General features: G+C 35.4%; 2 protein-coding genes across 2 annotated transcripts; both read left to right on the top strand.

The window, feature by feature from the left end:
- Window positions 1–4936: 4936 nt before the first annotated feature.
- Window positions 4937–8766, top strand: LOC133857402 (uncharacterized). Its single transcript, XM_062292663.1, has 2 exons — window positions 4937–5313; window positions 7752–8766. The coding sequence occupies exons 1-2, from the start codon at window positions 5047–5049 to the stop codon at window positions 8328–8330; spliced, it is 846 nt and encodes a 281-aa protein (XP_062148647.1). The 5' UTR covers window positions 4937–5046; the 3' UTR covers window positions 8331–8766.
- A 2901-nt stretch (window positions 8767–11667) lies between these two features.
- On the top strand, window positions 11668–14618 carry LOC133857401 (uncharacterized). The gene is made up of 5 exons (XM_062292662.1): window positions 11668–12042; window positions 12271–12778; window positions 13047–13248; window positions 13601–14059; window positions 14155–14618. The coding sequence occupies exons 1-5, from the start codon at window positions 11712–11714 to the stop codon at window positions 14593–14595; spliced, it is 1941 nt and encodes a 646-aa protein (XP_062148646.1). The 5' UTR covers window positions 11668–11711; the 3' UTR covers window positions 14596–14618.
- Window positions 14619–17562: the final 2944 nt, after the last annotated feature.

Below are 17562 nucleotides of genomic sequence, written 5' to 3'. Positions count from 1 at the left end.
AGCTGTTAGAGAGGCCTCCTGCCCAAGCAAGCTTTCCTGTCCAAGTAGGCCCCATATTCGGGTGGGCCCCACGATGCGTCTCTATGTTCCAAGGGTTGGGCTATTCGCTCATTAAAGCGATACATAACTTGGACTTAGACCGTCAGGAGACAGTTCGATCCATATCTGGTGTGGGCATTAAAGCATTGAGAGGATCTTTCCTTAGTACGAGAGGATCGGGAAGGACGCACCTTTGGTGCACTAATTATCGTGCCCATAGTAAAAGCTAGGTAGCCAAGTGTGGAGCAGCTAACTATTGAAAGCGTCTAAGTAGTAAGCTCACCAAAAGATGAGTGCTCTCCTATTCCGACTTTCCCAGAGCTTCTAGTAGCACAATCAAGAAAACTATGGGTTCTCTGCCCCTGTGGAGATGAAGCGATAGAAGTTTTGAGAATTCAAGAGAATGTCACGATGAGACGAGGCGTTTATCATTACAGTAGGTGTCAAGTGGAAGTGCAGCGATGTATGTAGCTAAGCATCTTAATAAACCCGTAAACTTGAACCTTGTTCCTACATGACTCGATTAATTCAATCAGACACCCACCATTTATTTTCATTGTTCAACTCTTTGACTATATGAAAAAACCATTGTTCAACTTTTTGACAACATGAACAAATCAAAGGCATTCACCCTTCCATCCCTCGGATAGATAGAGAGGGAAGATAGGGCAGAGGCTTTTAGTATCCCTTCCAGTCAAGAATTGGGTCTCATAATCGCTAACCAATCTGCGTTTCTCTCGTGTCTTTCTTCGTTTAATTTATTGTTTGATAATATAGCGTCCTAGGTGTGGAGGAACCACACCAACCCATCTCGAAGATGGTGGTTAGACACTACTGTGGTGACAACACTATAGGGGGGTCTTCTGGAAAAATAGCTCGATGCCAAGATGATGATAAAAATAAAATGCTTAACAATCTCATTCTTATTATTTTTAACATGAAAAAGAAAAAGAAAATAAAATTAAAAGATCCTCTTATTCAAAGAGGAGGAGGGCATGGAGGGGAGAAAAGAAATATTTATATGCTTATTTGCTATATACTTTCCAGAAAGAAATCTCCTAAGTATAAAATAAAATAATGATTAATTAGTGAAATGGGAAAGCTGTAGAATGTGGAAGCATGAATGGATACAAGTGGAGAGAAGGATTAAGAAATTAGAAACACATGGATAGTTAAGTGTAATGGGCAACACGATGTAATTATAAGCACACCACAACTTTTGAAGCTCCTTTTGGAAAATTAATATACATATTATATTATATACATGCGAGACCATTTTTCGCCGGCCAATAACGGTACAGCTCCCTCACATTCTGGCTTTCATTACGTAATATGATAACAATGTCACGTTGCCAATTATGATAACAACCACAAAATATGACTTCCTCTTATTACAAAGGTGGTAATGTGGACAGCTGTGAGTCCAAACAATCTAGACAGGTACAACAAATTAGACGGAGTACGTACGAGTTTATGAACTTGTAATTTTTGACACGATTCGCAAATTCGATACGAATTCAAGACAAAATTAACGGGTTAGGGTTAAGAATGAGTCAGGTTAAAGTTGATCTATATAATTTTATACACATGTTTCGACACGCGACATTTAGGGCTCGCCATAAATCCAATACGAAATTAGCGGGTTAGGGTTGAGGAGTCTGACCCTTTTAATTAAAGGGTCAGGTTAAAGTTGAGCTATGTTGTATTATACTCATGCTTCGATACGACCTGATCCCGACATGCTAATACAAATTGCTATCCTTACTTAAGTGTGATGATTTTCAATTATTTTCAATCCAAACAATCTAAATATATAGTAGATGGGTACAACAAATTAGAGGGATACTGAGTTTAGGATCAATAATTTTTTGACACGACTTACGAATTTGACACAAACTCAATACAAAATTAGCGAATTAGGGTTAGAGGTTTGATCCGTTTAATTAAATGGGTTCAATTAGAGTTGACCTATATAAATTGTAGCTTCTACACATGATTCGTCACAACCCGAACTCGACATGTGACATTTGGGGTTGACAATTTTTGATACGACCCGTAAACTCACCATAAATCCAATACGAAATTAGCGGGTTATGGTTGAAGAGTCTGACCCGTTTAATTAAATAAATTGGGTTAGGGAGGGTTAATCTATATAGTATTATACCCATACCTTGACACGATCCGATCGAACTCGAATTGCCACTCTTACTTGAGTGTGATGAAGCGGGATGATTTAGAGCATAACACAAATGCTAGTTGATCTTGGACTTACGCGAGATTATTGATGTAAGATAATTAATTTAAGGTTATCAATCTAAGATAAGCAAGCAGAACCCAATTATTATAAAGTTTGTTAATGTTTTGAACCTAAAGAGTCGCTACTAATTCGGAGCAAAAGATTGGCCTCAACTCTCAAGTCTCTGTGTTTAACAAGTCTAATTTTTTCTGTCATAGGCTGGCTTTCAATCATTTAATTGCCCCGTCGTCATTGCCAATCGCCCTTTGCACCTTAATTTTATGTTAGTGGTCATACCACTATAAGGAATACCGCAATAAAAAAAAATATATATCAGTAGTGCTAGCTCATCACTCATCAACTAGATTGGTCTAGATTATATTTAATTAGAAAAAAAAAAAAAAAAAAAAAAAAAGAAGAAGAAGAAGAAGATTGGTCAAGATTTTTTCTAGGAAGATTTTTATTTTTATTTTATTTTTAAAAGAAAAAAGACAAAAAAGAAAAAAAGAAAAAAAAAGTGATTGGTATAGTATTTGATCTTATAATATTTGTTTATGTAATGCAAAGCACTCTGAACTGAAGTTGAAAAGTCATTCAAATCTGCCCTTAGAAATACTTTTTTTTTTTTTTTTTTTGTTATGCTATTTAATAAACTGTTATAAAATTGTCATACAACTGAGATAACGCTGCAATGAAAATCAATCATTAATAATTTTTTTTTGGAAATATATGTTTTCATTCTTATACACATCTCTTGTCTATATTTGTACAAAAGATATCTAAATTTATCATTGAATATATGAGATCCACATGTAGGTCTTACAAATTTAATGGTAAATTAAAAAAAAAAGGTGCACACACACACACACATTTTTTTTACAATTGTTTGATCCAAAGTTTAGTTTTACTGTCATATTATCAAATTGTATGTTTTACTAAATAACATTATTATTATTATTTTAATAATAACGAATTTAAGAGTTAGTTTAAACTATTACATTAATATTATAAAATAGTTAATAATATAAAATGTTATTTCTTAGTCTTTTACTCAATGAATAATGCTACTTTATACCCCTAATCTACTTAAATGGTATACAGATAATAAATAGATATACATCTGGGGTGAAGGACAAGATTCATCTCCTGTTCATTTCAACCGGAAAACATTTAATTCGTTTTATTTGAATGATTAAATTACTTTTTTACATTTTTTATAAATAATTTTATCCCTTAAATAATATGAACGGGATCCGTTCCGTTGATTTGAACCGGAGAGCACCCAAATAAAAGGGCGAAAGGGTCCTATCAATTTTCAGAAACTCAAAGAAATAGACTTTGTCAAAAATTCCATTTAATAACGGTTGAAATATTCATAAGAAATGTAATTTAATGGTCAATGGAGAATGACCACCCGACATTTCTTTCTGCTCTTTCCCAAAAAATCCCGTCTTCCATTAAAACGGGCCCCACAGCCTCATTACACATGGCCCAGGTCTCCTTAGGCCAACCTGGCTGACAGGGACCCACTTGCAGAAAAAGACATCCAACTCATTTCACAAGTCACAGGGTCCCACACCCCCCAATTCCAATTGCCTTGCTGTCAATACAAACCACGCCCGACCCCACCAAACTCCCTCGCTCCAACCGTCCATTTTCTCCTCATTCCGTCGACCCCAAACCCCCCTCACCTCTCTCTCTCCAAATTATAATTCTTAAATTTTTAATTTCAGCAATTAGGTTTTTAGGATTTTTTTTTTTTTTTTTATGATTTTAAAATAGGACATTTCCTCAAATTATTGTCAAATTAATTAATAATATATTATATCAATTCAATCAATTAATGTCATATAACTCTCAGTTAATATGTCATGCGCCAACTATACGTATTAACGAGATTTACGTTGCATTGATTAATTGGAAAAAAATTTCATTTATAATTCTTAATCTTTCATTACTTTTATAATTAAATACTCAAATTTTAAAAAGTATTAATTTAGAGTATCAATATTTTAATTTGTTTGAATTTCAACCATATGTTAGAATTTTTCGTTAAATATTGTCAGAATTTTTAAAATATTCCTAATTTTTTTAGAATAAAAGAAAAAAATTGCAAGAATTTAGGTATTAGTCAGAATTTAATAGAATTTATAAAAATACCCATTCATGAATTATATTTTTTTTTATAAAAAAAATACAGTGGTATTTTGAAAATTTTGATAGAATTTTATGAAAAATTCCAACTTAGGGTTGAAATTAAAAAAAAAAATTGAAAAATTAAAACCTTAAATTGACACTTTTAATTGCAAAAGTTATGAAAAATAAAAAATTATAAATGCAGTTTTTTCATTAATTGATTTAACATAACATACTATTAATTAATTCGACAGCAAATAGACATAAAGACGGAAAAAAAATTTAAAGGCCTAATGGCTGAAATTAAAAACATATGAATTAATTTAAAATTGCATGGAACTTTAATTTTTTTTTTCTATAATAAGAAATGCCAACAGTCACAGACACGAGACACCCCAAACCCACAGCCTGGCTGTGACCCTCAAACTTCTCTTTTATGTGTTTTAAACAAAATGAAAAAAAAAAAAAAAAAAAAAAAAACATATTTACTATTTTAGTATGGTTAAGTTTGTTTTCGTTCGCGGCAGAAGAATGTCGGGACTCGAACACAACCGCCGAATTCTGTGCCTATAAAAAGCGCTCTCTCTTGGCCTTACGAAAAGCTCTTTTAGAGAGAGAAACTAAAACCAGCGAATATGGGAGGGTGTGCGACCAAGCCCAAGGTCTTGAAGGAGGCCCCGGCTCCCGAGCCGGCTAAGGACCAGAAGCCCTCGGCCGCTCCCGAGCCGCCTGTTGTTGTCGAGACGCCTGTTGTTGTCGTTGTTGGTGTTACCGAGGGTGATGAGAAGATTGATGCCAAGGAGAAGGAGGTAGAGGGCGATAAGGTCAAGGAGATTGTTGACGATGACAAGGTTGACGACCAAGACAGCAAGCGCCGTTCCCTCAGCATCTTATTCAAGGAGGTAATCATTTCTTTTTTCTTCTTATTTTCTCCATGTAAGAATTCTTAGTTTTTCGAAATTTTGATATATTACTATTTGTTATGTGTGGATATATATATATTTTAAATATTTTGATTGAACGCATCAAACTGCAAATTGAAGTGTTTCGATTTTTGCGTTTGATCGTCTGCAATCCTATCTGCTTTGTGTTTCTCTAATCTGTGGGTATTTTGTTTTTAAGAAACTCAAATAGTCAAATCGTTGTTGTATAGGAACTTAGCAGTGTACATAGTTTTATCTGGTCGATTATTTCATTGAATTTCATCTTTCTCGTGCCGTTTGGTTGCTAAGAAAATGAAAATAGTTTCGAAATTGTTTTTTCCTCGTGCTTTTTTTTTTTTAAAGGCTTTTCCGGAAGTCGAAGCTATATGTTTTTCTTTGATCCCAAACAGAATTTAATTGATTTTTAAAAGATTCCAGATATACATATATATAAAATATCGTAGCTAATTAATCATTATCATATTCCGAAGGTGGAAAACTTTGGAGCTTCTCTCCGAAGTAAATTAGAAAAAAAAGAAAAGAAAAGAAAAGGTAAAGGTGACCCATTTCTTTGGATTAAGATGTTTATAGAATTTGTAATATATTCTATCAATTTTTTTTTTTTTTAAAAAAAATAAATTAAATGGTTATGATTGTTTATATCAGCATTTATCAAATTCATCAACCTATTCATTGTCTTCATATTTATAATTTTCATTAGATTAAGATGCTTTATTTGAAATTTATAGAATATTTTATCATAGAAATTTTCTTCCATTATTTTTAAATTAGAAGAGTAAAGTTTTTTTTCATATCAATATTAATCATGTTTGCCAGCCCATCTTTTAGTAACTTAACTTTATCACATTTTAGAATAATAAAATAAGTCTTGATAATAATAATAAAATTTTAATTACATAATCTAAAGATAATTAAAAATTATCTATAAAATATATCAAAATTTTGGACCACAGGTGACTTTCTGGCAGATTGAGATTAAAATTTAATTGGATAAATAATTTTTTCTTTTTCTTTTATAATTAGCAGTCTAAATTACCGGTCGTTTGTTATTGCTTGTCTTGACGTGATACGTTTAGTTGCATTGGCTAGAATCTTTTGCGGAGGAGAATCGATCGCATCGCATCTTCCATGTCACGACAAAAACACGTGTTAAATAGTGTCGAGGCCCTGGCCCACCAGCTGCTTTGGATTCCCTGTTTTAGTTCATATCCTTTTAGTATCCTCTGTGAAAGGCAGACCATGAGATATGTTTGCGTTTTTAACGTTTTGTCTGTGTCTTCGTGTCCCCCTGAGAGACAGCGAGGAGGGCTTTGTGTGCCATTTTACTCGGATATAAGGAAAAGATATTTTTGTAAAACACAATTGTACAACACTTGCACAACACAATATATGGAGGGAGACTTGTGCACCAATCACAACTCCAAGATATATAGTTGATGATCAGTGGACTGCGCTAAATCGTATTTTGAGATAATTATTGTTTATATTTAATTAGAGCAATGAATTAAAAGCATAACATTCCTGGAGATCATGCTCTAACGAATCATTATTCTAAGGATAAAAAATCTAGTCTTTGGGTGCGTTGCAAATGACTGTTGATAAACAAAAAAAACACGAGGACTTGCCCGGTTGGTAGGCACATAATTAATGCCCTGATTTGATGGTTTAGGTGAACGTCCCACAAAATTATAAGACTATTTCTACTGGTTTGTTGGGAGTATGTGGTTACACGAGCCAATTGATTTGATCAATGGGACCTCTTTGGTCAGATTTGTCAAACGGTTGGTCATAACCATTGAACTTTACATCTTCATCATCCTCTGTTTTCTCTCCTTAAGCTCGATCTTAATGTATATAATTTTGTCTTTGTGCACCTATCACTCTCAGCATTGATGTATCAGTATTGCTTGTTCATTAATCAGAATGGAAATAATCTTAAAATCCGCTTGTTTAACTAATATTTTTGGTTGCTTAATATGGGATTAGCCAAATATTGATGATTTGGTTTCTGCTTTTTTCTCTGTTGATTCTTGCACTAGAATAATTTTCCATACTAATATATCAAAACAGATTGTTGATGACATCTTATTTCATAACATTTGGTACAATTAATAGTTGTTTTTAGGCCATATGATTTAAATTGATTGAAATTTCTTTCAACTCGGTCTATAAAATTGTTACGTGTTTTTTTTACCATATGAACAACACACTCTTTTTTAATTGTATTATTAAAAAAATCATACGATCTTTCAACTCAATTTGAAAGAAATTTATGTCCGATTTAGATTATGTTTTGTGAATGTTGATTTGTGCACTTGAAGAATTCTCAATATTTCAAGATGTCCATATCAGATTGTTGATGACATTTTCTCTCGTAATGTTTCTTTTCTTGGCAGAATGCAGAAGGGAAAGACTCAACAGGAGATGGGAACCCTGCAGTGGAGACACTAAAAGAAGAACCCCCGGTGAATGTAAAACCTACATATGAATCTGAAACAACGGTTTTAGAGGTTGAAAAAACTGTAATTCCGGTTGAACAGACCCCTGTCCCTGAAGTTGTTGATGCTCAAAAGCCTGAAACTCCAGTTCAACAGAGTACTCCTGTCTCAGAAGTTGTTGATGCTCAAAAGTCTGAAACTCCAGTTCAACTCTCAGAAGTTGTATATGCTCCTGAAAAGGCCGAACCGGAGAAAACGACTGAAAGTACTGCAGCAGCTGAAAATAAAACAGAAGTCCCAGATGTTGTTGCCGAGGATCATACCAAGACTGAAAGACACAAGGCAGTTGAAGCCGTAGAAACGACGTCCGAGGAAAAGAAAACAGAAGCACTGGATGTTGGCAGTGGTAAAGAGGAGGCGAAAGCACACAAGGCAATTGAAGCTGAAGTAGATACTACAGAGACACACAATTATGGCACGTCTGAAGAAAAGAAAACAGAAGCAAAGGGTAGGGCTGAAGAGAAAGCCAATGTGTGATAGGAGGGTCTTCAAAGATCCATGTTAGGCAGGACTTGAAGTGATGCATATTTGTCTGTTTATTCTACGGGGAAGGTTGCAGGAAACCAAGGATCGTTCGCTGCTTCATGGCAACTTATTTATTTAGAGGAGTTGTTTCCTTCACTTTGTTACATGTCATTTTTCTTTTCATTTGTTCTTTGTTTTTTGTTTTTTTCATATATTTTTCTTTTTTTTTTTTTTTTTTCGTTTTTCATTTTTCCTCTATAGAGATATGGGACTGTTAGGTTATATGTTCGAGTATAGATTGTTTTTTCTGCACTATTTTCACATGTCTGCTATTCCTTTCTTCGTTTATCTTCCTGCATCTTGGAACTCGAAAGAGCTTGTAAAAGGGAGACTTGGAATTGTAACCATTTAGTGAGAATAATAACCATATGAGTTAATTAGTTACAAAGCAGATAGAGTTCAAGACTTGCCATCTTAATATACTGTAGCTAGAGATTGCTTTTAGATAAATGTTTGGTTTTTATTCTCTTGCATATTTTTTATTCATATTCTTATAAAAGATGTGCAAATCCACCATTGAATCTATGAGACCACATATGTATTTCACATAGTCAATGATGAATTTGCAAAAGTGATGTGCAAACTAGAAAATGACACCAAAAACATCTCATAGCTAGAAAAAGGGTCTTATAAGTTCACATTAGCGTAAGGATTTCAAACACGCTATTCATAAGTGGCATATAGCATATAAGCGGTGCCTTTTCACCGGTAGATGTACGTTGTCAGGCCAAGGCCGACTTGTCCTCACCAAAAAAGTGGTTGGTTTGGTCCATATGTAAAAGAGTAATGTTATATTTAAGACTTTTATTTCTCTTTTTGTCTCCCAAATGTGTAAAATCACCGATAGAATTAATCGTTATTTATTCAGGATTCCGATCTCCTTGAATTCCTTTGAAATTTGACATTCTCAAATTGTTAAATCTTGACAGCTCTTTACATCTAACGGTTGAGCTTTCATATTTTCAAAATTTTAAAACCCGTCAAAATTCAGAAAGATTAATACATGGAACCTCTATTCTCCCGTTCTCTCTCGCCATTTTTGTCGTTGCCGAACAGCTAAGCCACCACCTCTCACGAACCAAAGGCTGACAATTCATTAGCTAGACCAGACGTCTTACTCAGGGGGGGAACTGTGTTGCTTTGGGGGAGGGGACACTAATGTCCCCCAAAATCTTAAAATTGCTCCTAAAACTCATGGGTTTCTATGAAATGTCCCTCCAAAACTAAATTTTTACACCAAATTTTTGTTTTTGTTTTTTTAAATTTTGTGCCCCACACTTAAATGTCTTATTCTTGATTCCGTTCAAACTCATAAACATAGCCTACGGTTCCCCCCCCCCCCCCCCCCCCACCCCAATTTTTTTTTTTTTTTCTCAATTTGGCCTCCTCAAAGTTTAAAACTTGGCTCCACCCTTGTTAAGGGGTGTTGCGACCACCTCCTTACCCCTCGAGGATGGTTGCACCACCCCTTTCTTTGGACTCCAAGTAGCCGCAGAGACTGCCGCTGATGTGGAACACGACGCAGTCACTTCACAAATCAAAGGTCTAAGTCGCCGCATCTATTGGAGCCAGAACCCTGCACAACTGTTAGTTAGATGCAGCTTCTGCATTTACGAATGGAGAGCCCTCAAAAGTTGTAGATGATGGATATCCATGATTTAAGCCCATCACTTCTAGTGGTTGTGACCCAATAAGTGCTCAATTGGTGCATGCCAACTTAGTTAGTGGCTTGGGCAACCTTCTTTAAAATACTCCATAATGTCGATCAAACATTCCTCCAACAACATAATTTGAGTCTAATTAAATTAACATTCTTAAAAACTAGCTAGGAGAAACTCAGATATCAGGGAATTAAAAGTAAAGATCCTTGACAAGTTGACACGGCTTAAATAGGCTAAACACTAATTTTTTTCTTCTTTCATCATAATCTCGCTATTACAATCGAAAGGTATGCTTAAATAGACTAAGACACTGAACTATAACCCTAATGTGACCGACTTTTATATGGTGATTCGGTCTCCAAAATAATTATATAGAAAATATCTCTCACAACATAACTCATGAAATAAAATTTTTTATGGAATTTTTAAGCACAAACCAAAAAGATCATGAGCTAGCCACCAAAAGTTTCAAGAAAAATAAAAAAATTCCATACGATGGCCGGTCTAGAACCCGAAAAAATAAAATTATATAGAATGACCTCTCAAATCTTCCTTCCTCATTTTCTTTTTCTCTTTTTACTGCAAGCAAAAAATGAAAATGCATGCCTAAAATATACATGTTATAGAAGACTAAAGCCTGAAAGAGACTTAACATTTGATAAATCATCTTCCTCTTCTACTTTTAATCTTCTTCTTAATTCATCTTTATCGATCTTCCTCGATCTTCTTTTAATTTCTTAGCTATTCTAATTGTATTGTATTTCTTTGACCGGATTACAGATAGAGTCAACTATTTCATCCGGTAACATTTGACTATTAGGCAGGCCTCAACACAAACCGTCCACGTACATTGATAGTCAACTTGCTAATTAATTTGCTAGATTGCTTAGATATGATGCTTAATTAATTTATTGTTTTGGTGTATAAATGTTATCAGAAAAATGAAAGTAAACGCCAACTCCTGTTGATCATGAACTTGGCTTTTATTTTTATATTATTTTTGTTTTAATTAAAGCACTCGTGCCTTTGAATTCATACCACGTACGTACCCCCTTATTATAAACCATGAAATCATTTTCTTTTCTTTTTAGAAAAATTTCACTTACTACCTCTAATATTTCATTACTTTTATAATCATATCCTTAATTTAGTATACTTATCTCTCAATTTTATTTTATTTTTCAATTTCAACAACTCGTTAAGAATTTTCGTTAAATCTCGTAATTTTTTTTAAAATATCCCTCCTTTTTTTTTTTTTTTTTTTTTTAAAAAAAAAAGAAGAAATAATATATTTTTTTTCAAAAATTCCAGCGAAGTTATTTTTGCAAATTTCGTTAAATCTTGACTAACGCCTAAATCTTTGCAATTGTTTTTTTTTTTTTTTTTCCTAAAAAAGAGGAGCAATTTGAGAATTTTGACACATCTCCGTTAGGATTTAACGGAAAATCCTAACGGAGGGCTGGAATTGAAAAAAATTGAAAGTTAGATACACTAAATTGATATTTTTTAAAGTTTAAGAGTATGATTACAAAAGTGATGAAAGATTAGGGGTGTTAAGTAAAATTTTCACTTTCTTTTTTAAATACCACCCATTCATCTCTTCTTGACTTCTCTTCTTCAACCTCATCTTTTCTCTCTTATTTTCTCTCTTCTTTACCTTCTTAATTAGAACATGGAATTGCAGCAACCCATGTTGGATTTGGAGCAACTGATCATGACGAGAGAGGCTGTTAGTGCTCAAAAGCAGAACCAAAATCACAGCAAATCAGCAAGTCCCAAGAGCACTAGAAATGAATCCTCAGGGACACCGGAAATGGGTGTGCCATGGAACTACTCCGCTGAGCAAAAAATATATTGGCTGCGCTCTCAAATCATTGGTGGCGACGCAGAAATCGATACTCCTCTCGGGAAAAGAAGGCTCACCTATGCCGATCACACCGCCTCCGGTCGCCCTCTTCGATATATCGAAAATATGATCATCGACAATGTTCTTCCCTTTTATGGTAATCTATTAATCAAGTCCTTTACAATATTCTTGATTGACTAATCAAATTTTTTTTTGGTGAAAACTTCATTTACCACCCTTCATCTTTCATCACTTTTGTAATCATATGCTTAAACTTTAAAAAGTATCAATTTCGTATATTTATTTTTCAAGTTTTTATTTATTTTTCAAATTCACCCATTAAAATTTTCTGTAAAATCCTGTGCATATATATATATATATACAGGGAACACTCACACTAGTGACAGTTACGTGGGGCACCGGAACACAAAATTGGTGCATGAAGCATCCAAGTACGTGAAGAAATGCTTGGGAGGTGGAGAAGATGAAGTGATCCTGTTCTGCGGCTCGGGGTCGACCGGAGCTATTAAAAAGCTTCAAGAAATAATGGGCGTGGCCGTGACACCAATTTTGAGGGAGAGGGCAATAAAATGGCTGAGCAAGGAAGAAAGGTGGCTGGTTTTTGTTGGGCCTTACGAGCACCACTCAAACCTTCTTTCATGGCGGAATAGCTTGGTTGAATTAGTAGAGATTCGTGTGGATGGCAATGGTTTGATAGACACAGAGGCTCTACGGCTACTCGTTGAATCATATAAATATAAACATCCGGACCGCCCTATTTTGGGTTCCTTTTCGGCTTGTAGCAACGTCACTGGAATTTATACGGATACACGAGCAATTGCTACAGTTTTTCACCAATATGGAGGTTTTGCATGCTTTGATTTTGCAGCAAGGTACGTACCACATCGCTTGTGTACTGTGTATGGGAATGAGGATGTACGTGATTATATGTATATTCGTATCATTTTTGACGTCACAACATGTTTTAAAAATATAATGGTCATGAACCTATTAGAACTACGCAGTTAAACGTCTGATGTAAGAATAGTACTAGTATAGATGATCTCTTGAAAAGTCTAGTTCGAAAAAACTAAAAACAGACAATAATATTGTGCCGTAACATTCTTGGCCATACAGTAATTTCTTAATGTGTTTATATAGCGGTCCTTACGTGGAGATTGACATGAGGCCCGGGGAGATGGATGGCTATGATGCCATCTTCCTTAGCCCACATAAGTTTCTTGGTGGCCCCGGATCGCCCGGCCTTCTGCTGATGAGCAATGCCCTCTATCTGCTAAAATCACTTCCACCGTCAAGTTGTGCAGGTGGAACCGTTAATTATGTCAATGGCTTAAATGAAAAGGTAATTGAGCCTTGAGCCTCTTATATATTTGGATAATTCTGTTGACCCAATTCTCATTTTTTGGATCAATGATTGAGTAGGATAAAATCAACTCCAAACTGAAAAATTGTGACTTATGTATGGAAATGAGGATGTGCTTACATGTATATTCGCTTATTTTTTTGACATAATTACACATTTTGAAGCCGTGATGGATATGAATCTATTAGAATAGGTTATCTCTTGAAAAGTCTGGTTTAGAAGAGCAAAAAATGAATCCAAGCAGAAAATTCTGAGGAAATGTCATGAGCCAATGAGTAACTCTGTATCACATGTTAATTAATCTAGCTGCTATATATATTGTCAATTGCAGCACACAGTATATAAAGAGGAAATTGAAGAAAGGGAAAATGGTGGGACTCCTCAAATAATCCAGACAATTAGAGCAGCATTGGCCTTCTGGGTGAAGGAATACATCGGTTACCAAGTGATTGAAAAACAGGAGCAAGCCTACATACAGAGAGCACTCCAGAGGCTTCTCCCAAATCAGAACATTTGGATTTTAGGAAATACAAGCACCAAGCGACAAGCTATCATGTCTTTCCTCATTTACAGTACTTCGAATTCCTCCTTGGCTCGCCTCAAAGATAATAGCAGAGAGACTGGGAACAAGAGAGACAAGCCTCTTCATGGACCATTTGTTGCATCACTCTTGAATGACCTGTTTGGCATCCAGGCTCGAGGTGGGTGCGCCTGTGCTGGACCCTATGGTCACGTCCTGCTCAATGTCGATGAAACCTATTTACTTGCCTTCAGAGATGCTGTTGCAAGGGTACGTAAATATATATACTATTACTCTCTATTTCCTGCCTTGAAACTATGAAAATTATGATCATTTTGAGCAAGATTTTCTTTACCTTTTGATAGGGCTATGTTGGAACAAAACCCGGATGGACAAGGATCAGCTTTCCCTACTACATGTCCGAGGACGAGTTTGAGTATATTTTAGCTGCTCTGGAATTTTTGGCTATTTATGGGCAACGGTTCCTTCCTTTGTACCGCTACAATTTTGGAACAGGAAGCTGGAGTTTTAGGAAGAGCGCACTTAAGGAGCTACTCAGGAACAGGAAGGGAAACAATTGCAACGTTCACGTCTTACCGTTGGCCAACTCCATGCATGCAGTGAGCTTAGAAGATGACAATTCTAAAGCGTCCGGCGAAGCAGGGGATGAACAGAGAAAGAAGATGAGTATATACAGAGCTTATTTAGAAGCGGCAAAGTACATTGCCAGCTTGCTTCCCAAGTTCCCTTCTCAGCGTAGACTTCCGAAGCAGATAGATCCCGACCTCTTCCAATTCAGAATCTAGTTAATTCCAATTTTTTTAATTTTTTTTTTAATTTTCTTTTTGTTTGTATTGTTTAAATCATTAATATACGTAAATAATACTTTTCTAGCTTCCTATTAGTTTTATTAGGAATAATATGTATAAGTAGAGTAAGTAGTAAAAAATACAATTGTTATTAAAGTTTTGTTTTAAAAACAAAAAATACAATTATTATTAAAGTTTTGTTTTAATAATAAAAAATACAATTGTTACCCAAACATGCCTTATGCTATTATCTATCAAATTTGCTTCAATCGTTTCGCATGGTTTTCTAAGAGTAAAAAATAATGTACTTTTACACACACTAGTAACGATATAAGGAAGAATGAGGATTATAATATGGAATGACTGGATTATAATAAGGCCTAATGGGCTTAGCCCAAGGGCCCAAAGAAAGGAATATAGCTGTTAGTGAACTATGGAAGGCAAATAATCGAGACAATGAACTATGAAAAAGGAAGATAGTTGTTAGTGACCATCATTCTAAGAGTACTAGTAGCATTTTTCCTTAAACTTTTATTCAATTTAAGGAATTAAATCATTTTTTTGCTTCCTTATTTAAATACAGTGTACAATAGCTTCTCTTATCTTTTCTCTATACCATTTAAATATAATTTAAATTAAATGCTAGGAGAAATAGATAAGAAAGAGAAATCAGTTAAATATTGTTTCAAATAAATGATAGATGAATAAGAGAGGAAATATAAAGTTTTTTATATTAAAATAATGTTAAGGGAACTATTTTTGTTTCCCTAAATTTAGGGTATAACTTTTGGTTTCCTTAGTTTAGAGAACAACAAGGAAATCTGATTCAAATGAATTTTTAAGAGTTTTCCTTATATCTAGGAAATATAATAAGATTTAGAGAAGTTGTTGCTAGTGATCTAAGGAAAGTCAATCACAAGCTTGAAGAGACTTGCTCATTAAAGGAATGAAGCCAACGACACTATTGGAGATAAATCGTTAAATTCAATAGACAATCCTTGGTCGACGACACTTATGCCTTATTTGGTTTGCGGAATAGGTATTTCATTGGAAAAATGAATAGTTATTCCCATAAATAAAAGAGAGTGGAATGGAATGATTATTCCTAATTTTTAATTTGGTAACAACTGATACACTTTAATTGGAATCCAATCAAAATTACTAAAAAACCTTACATTATAATTATTATTATTTTTTTTTTTTAAAAAAAAATCAAATTATATAAAAAAAAATGAAAAAACAATATATATATATATATTTATTTATTTTTATTTTTATTTTTTTTTGAAAAAGTTCGCAACCACACCCGGAGTCGTCTCTACGGCCACCCCTGATGAGAATTGGGGATGGCCAGGCCACCATCGATTTCACCTCACAAGGGCCTGTAGGGATCGATCACTGTCTGGAAAACATAGAAAGCCGGGTAAACGAGGAGATGAATTCCAGGCTACTACTGCCTTTCATGGAGGAGGAAATATGTTTGGCCCTATCACAGATGCACCCCATGAAATCTCCTGGCCCGGATGGGTATTCTGCAGTCTTCTACTAGAAATCATGGGGAAAAGTAGGTAAGGAGGTGGTACGATCAATCCTCCATTTCCTAAACGGGGGCCCATTTGATGCGGCAATAAATGCAATGAACATAAGTCTCATTACTAAGGTCACCTCTCCCACTCGAGTGACGGATAATAGGCCAATTAACTTGTGAAAATGTGATCTACAAGCTCATCTCCAAAGTGTTAGCAAACCAGTTAAAGCATGTTTTGCTTCACATTATCTCCCCGGAACAAAGGGCATTTATTTCGGGTTGGTTAATTACGGATAATATACTGGTGGCGTTTGAAACCCTACATACGATGGATACACGGTTAAAGGGTAAGGAAGGATTCATGGCCCTAAAACTTGATATGAGTAAGGCCCACGATCGGTTAGAATTGGATTTTTTGGAGGCTATGCTGCGTAAATTAGGGTTCGCTAATTGGTGGATCCAACTCCTCATGGCATGTGTCCGGTCGGTTACATATTCCATTCTTATAAATGGTCAACCCCACAGACACATTGTTCCTACACGAGGCATTCGACAAGGAGACCCTCTCTCACTTTATTTTTTCATCCTTTGTGCAGAGGCAATGAGTTCCATGATGCACCAAGCTGCGAGAGAGGGAAGGATAACCGGTATTCCCATCACCCGGGGGGGCACTTGGATCAACCACCTCCTTTTTGCCGATGATAGTCTCCTTTTTTGCCGAGCCAATCTCCGGGAGTGGGGGAATATTCAAGCACTTTTAGCCTTCTATGAGGCAGCTTCGGGGTAGAAAATAAACCGTGACAAGACATCGCTATTTTTCAGCCGAAACACGCGGGAGGAGGACCGAGCTCTCATTTTAAATGGGACGGGAGTAAGTTCCACTCAACAATACGAGAAATACTTAGGGCTCCCCGCTCTCATTGGACGATCTAAGGTTTCAACGTTTAATAGCATCAAAGGCTGGATATGGAATCAATTAAATGGATGGAAGGAAAAGTTATTGTCGCATACAGGCAAGGAGATTCTTCTCAAAGTAGTAATTGAAGCCATCCATACTTTTACTATGAGTGTCTTTCGGCTACCAAAAACCTTAAGCTGTGAAATCAACACTATGATGAGTCGGTTTTGGTGGGGTTATAAGGAAAACGATCATAAGATAGCATGGATGGCATGGAGTGTTTAGGGAGGAGCAAACACTCAACACCTAGGGGGTTTAGGATACAGAGACTTGGATTGCTTTAATATGTCACTTCTCGCTAAGCAGGGCTGGAGATCTGGGGGGCAGTTTCCTGGATTCCACATTAGGTAGACGACCTTCGTATGCGTGTAGGAGCATATGGAATGCTAAGCCTCTACTTCAAGAAGGGCTGATGTGGAGGGTTGGAGATGGCTCAAAGATACGAATATGGGGTGACAAGTGGGGTGACAAGTGTATT

Source organism: Alnus glutinosa, chromosome 14 (genome assembly GCF_958979055.1).
Source record: "Alnus glutinosa chromosome 14, dhAlnGlut1.1, whole genome shotgun sequence".
NCBI classification, from domain to species: Eukaryota; Viridiplantae; Streptophyta; class Magnoliopsida; order Fagales; family Betulaceae; genus Alnus; species Alnus glutinosa.
This window is presented reverse-complemented; position numbering and strand designations above follow the sequence as displayed.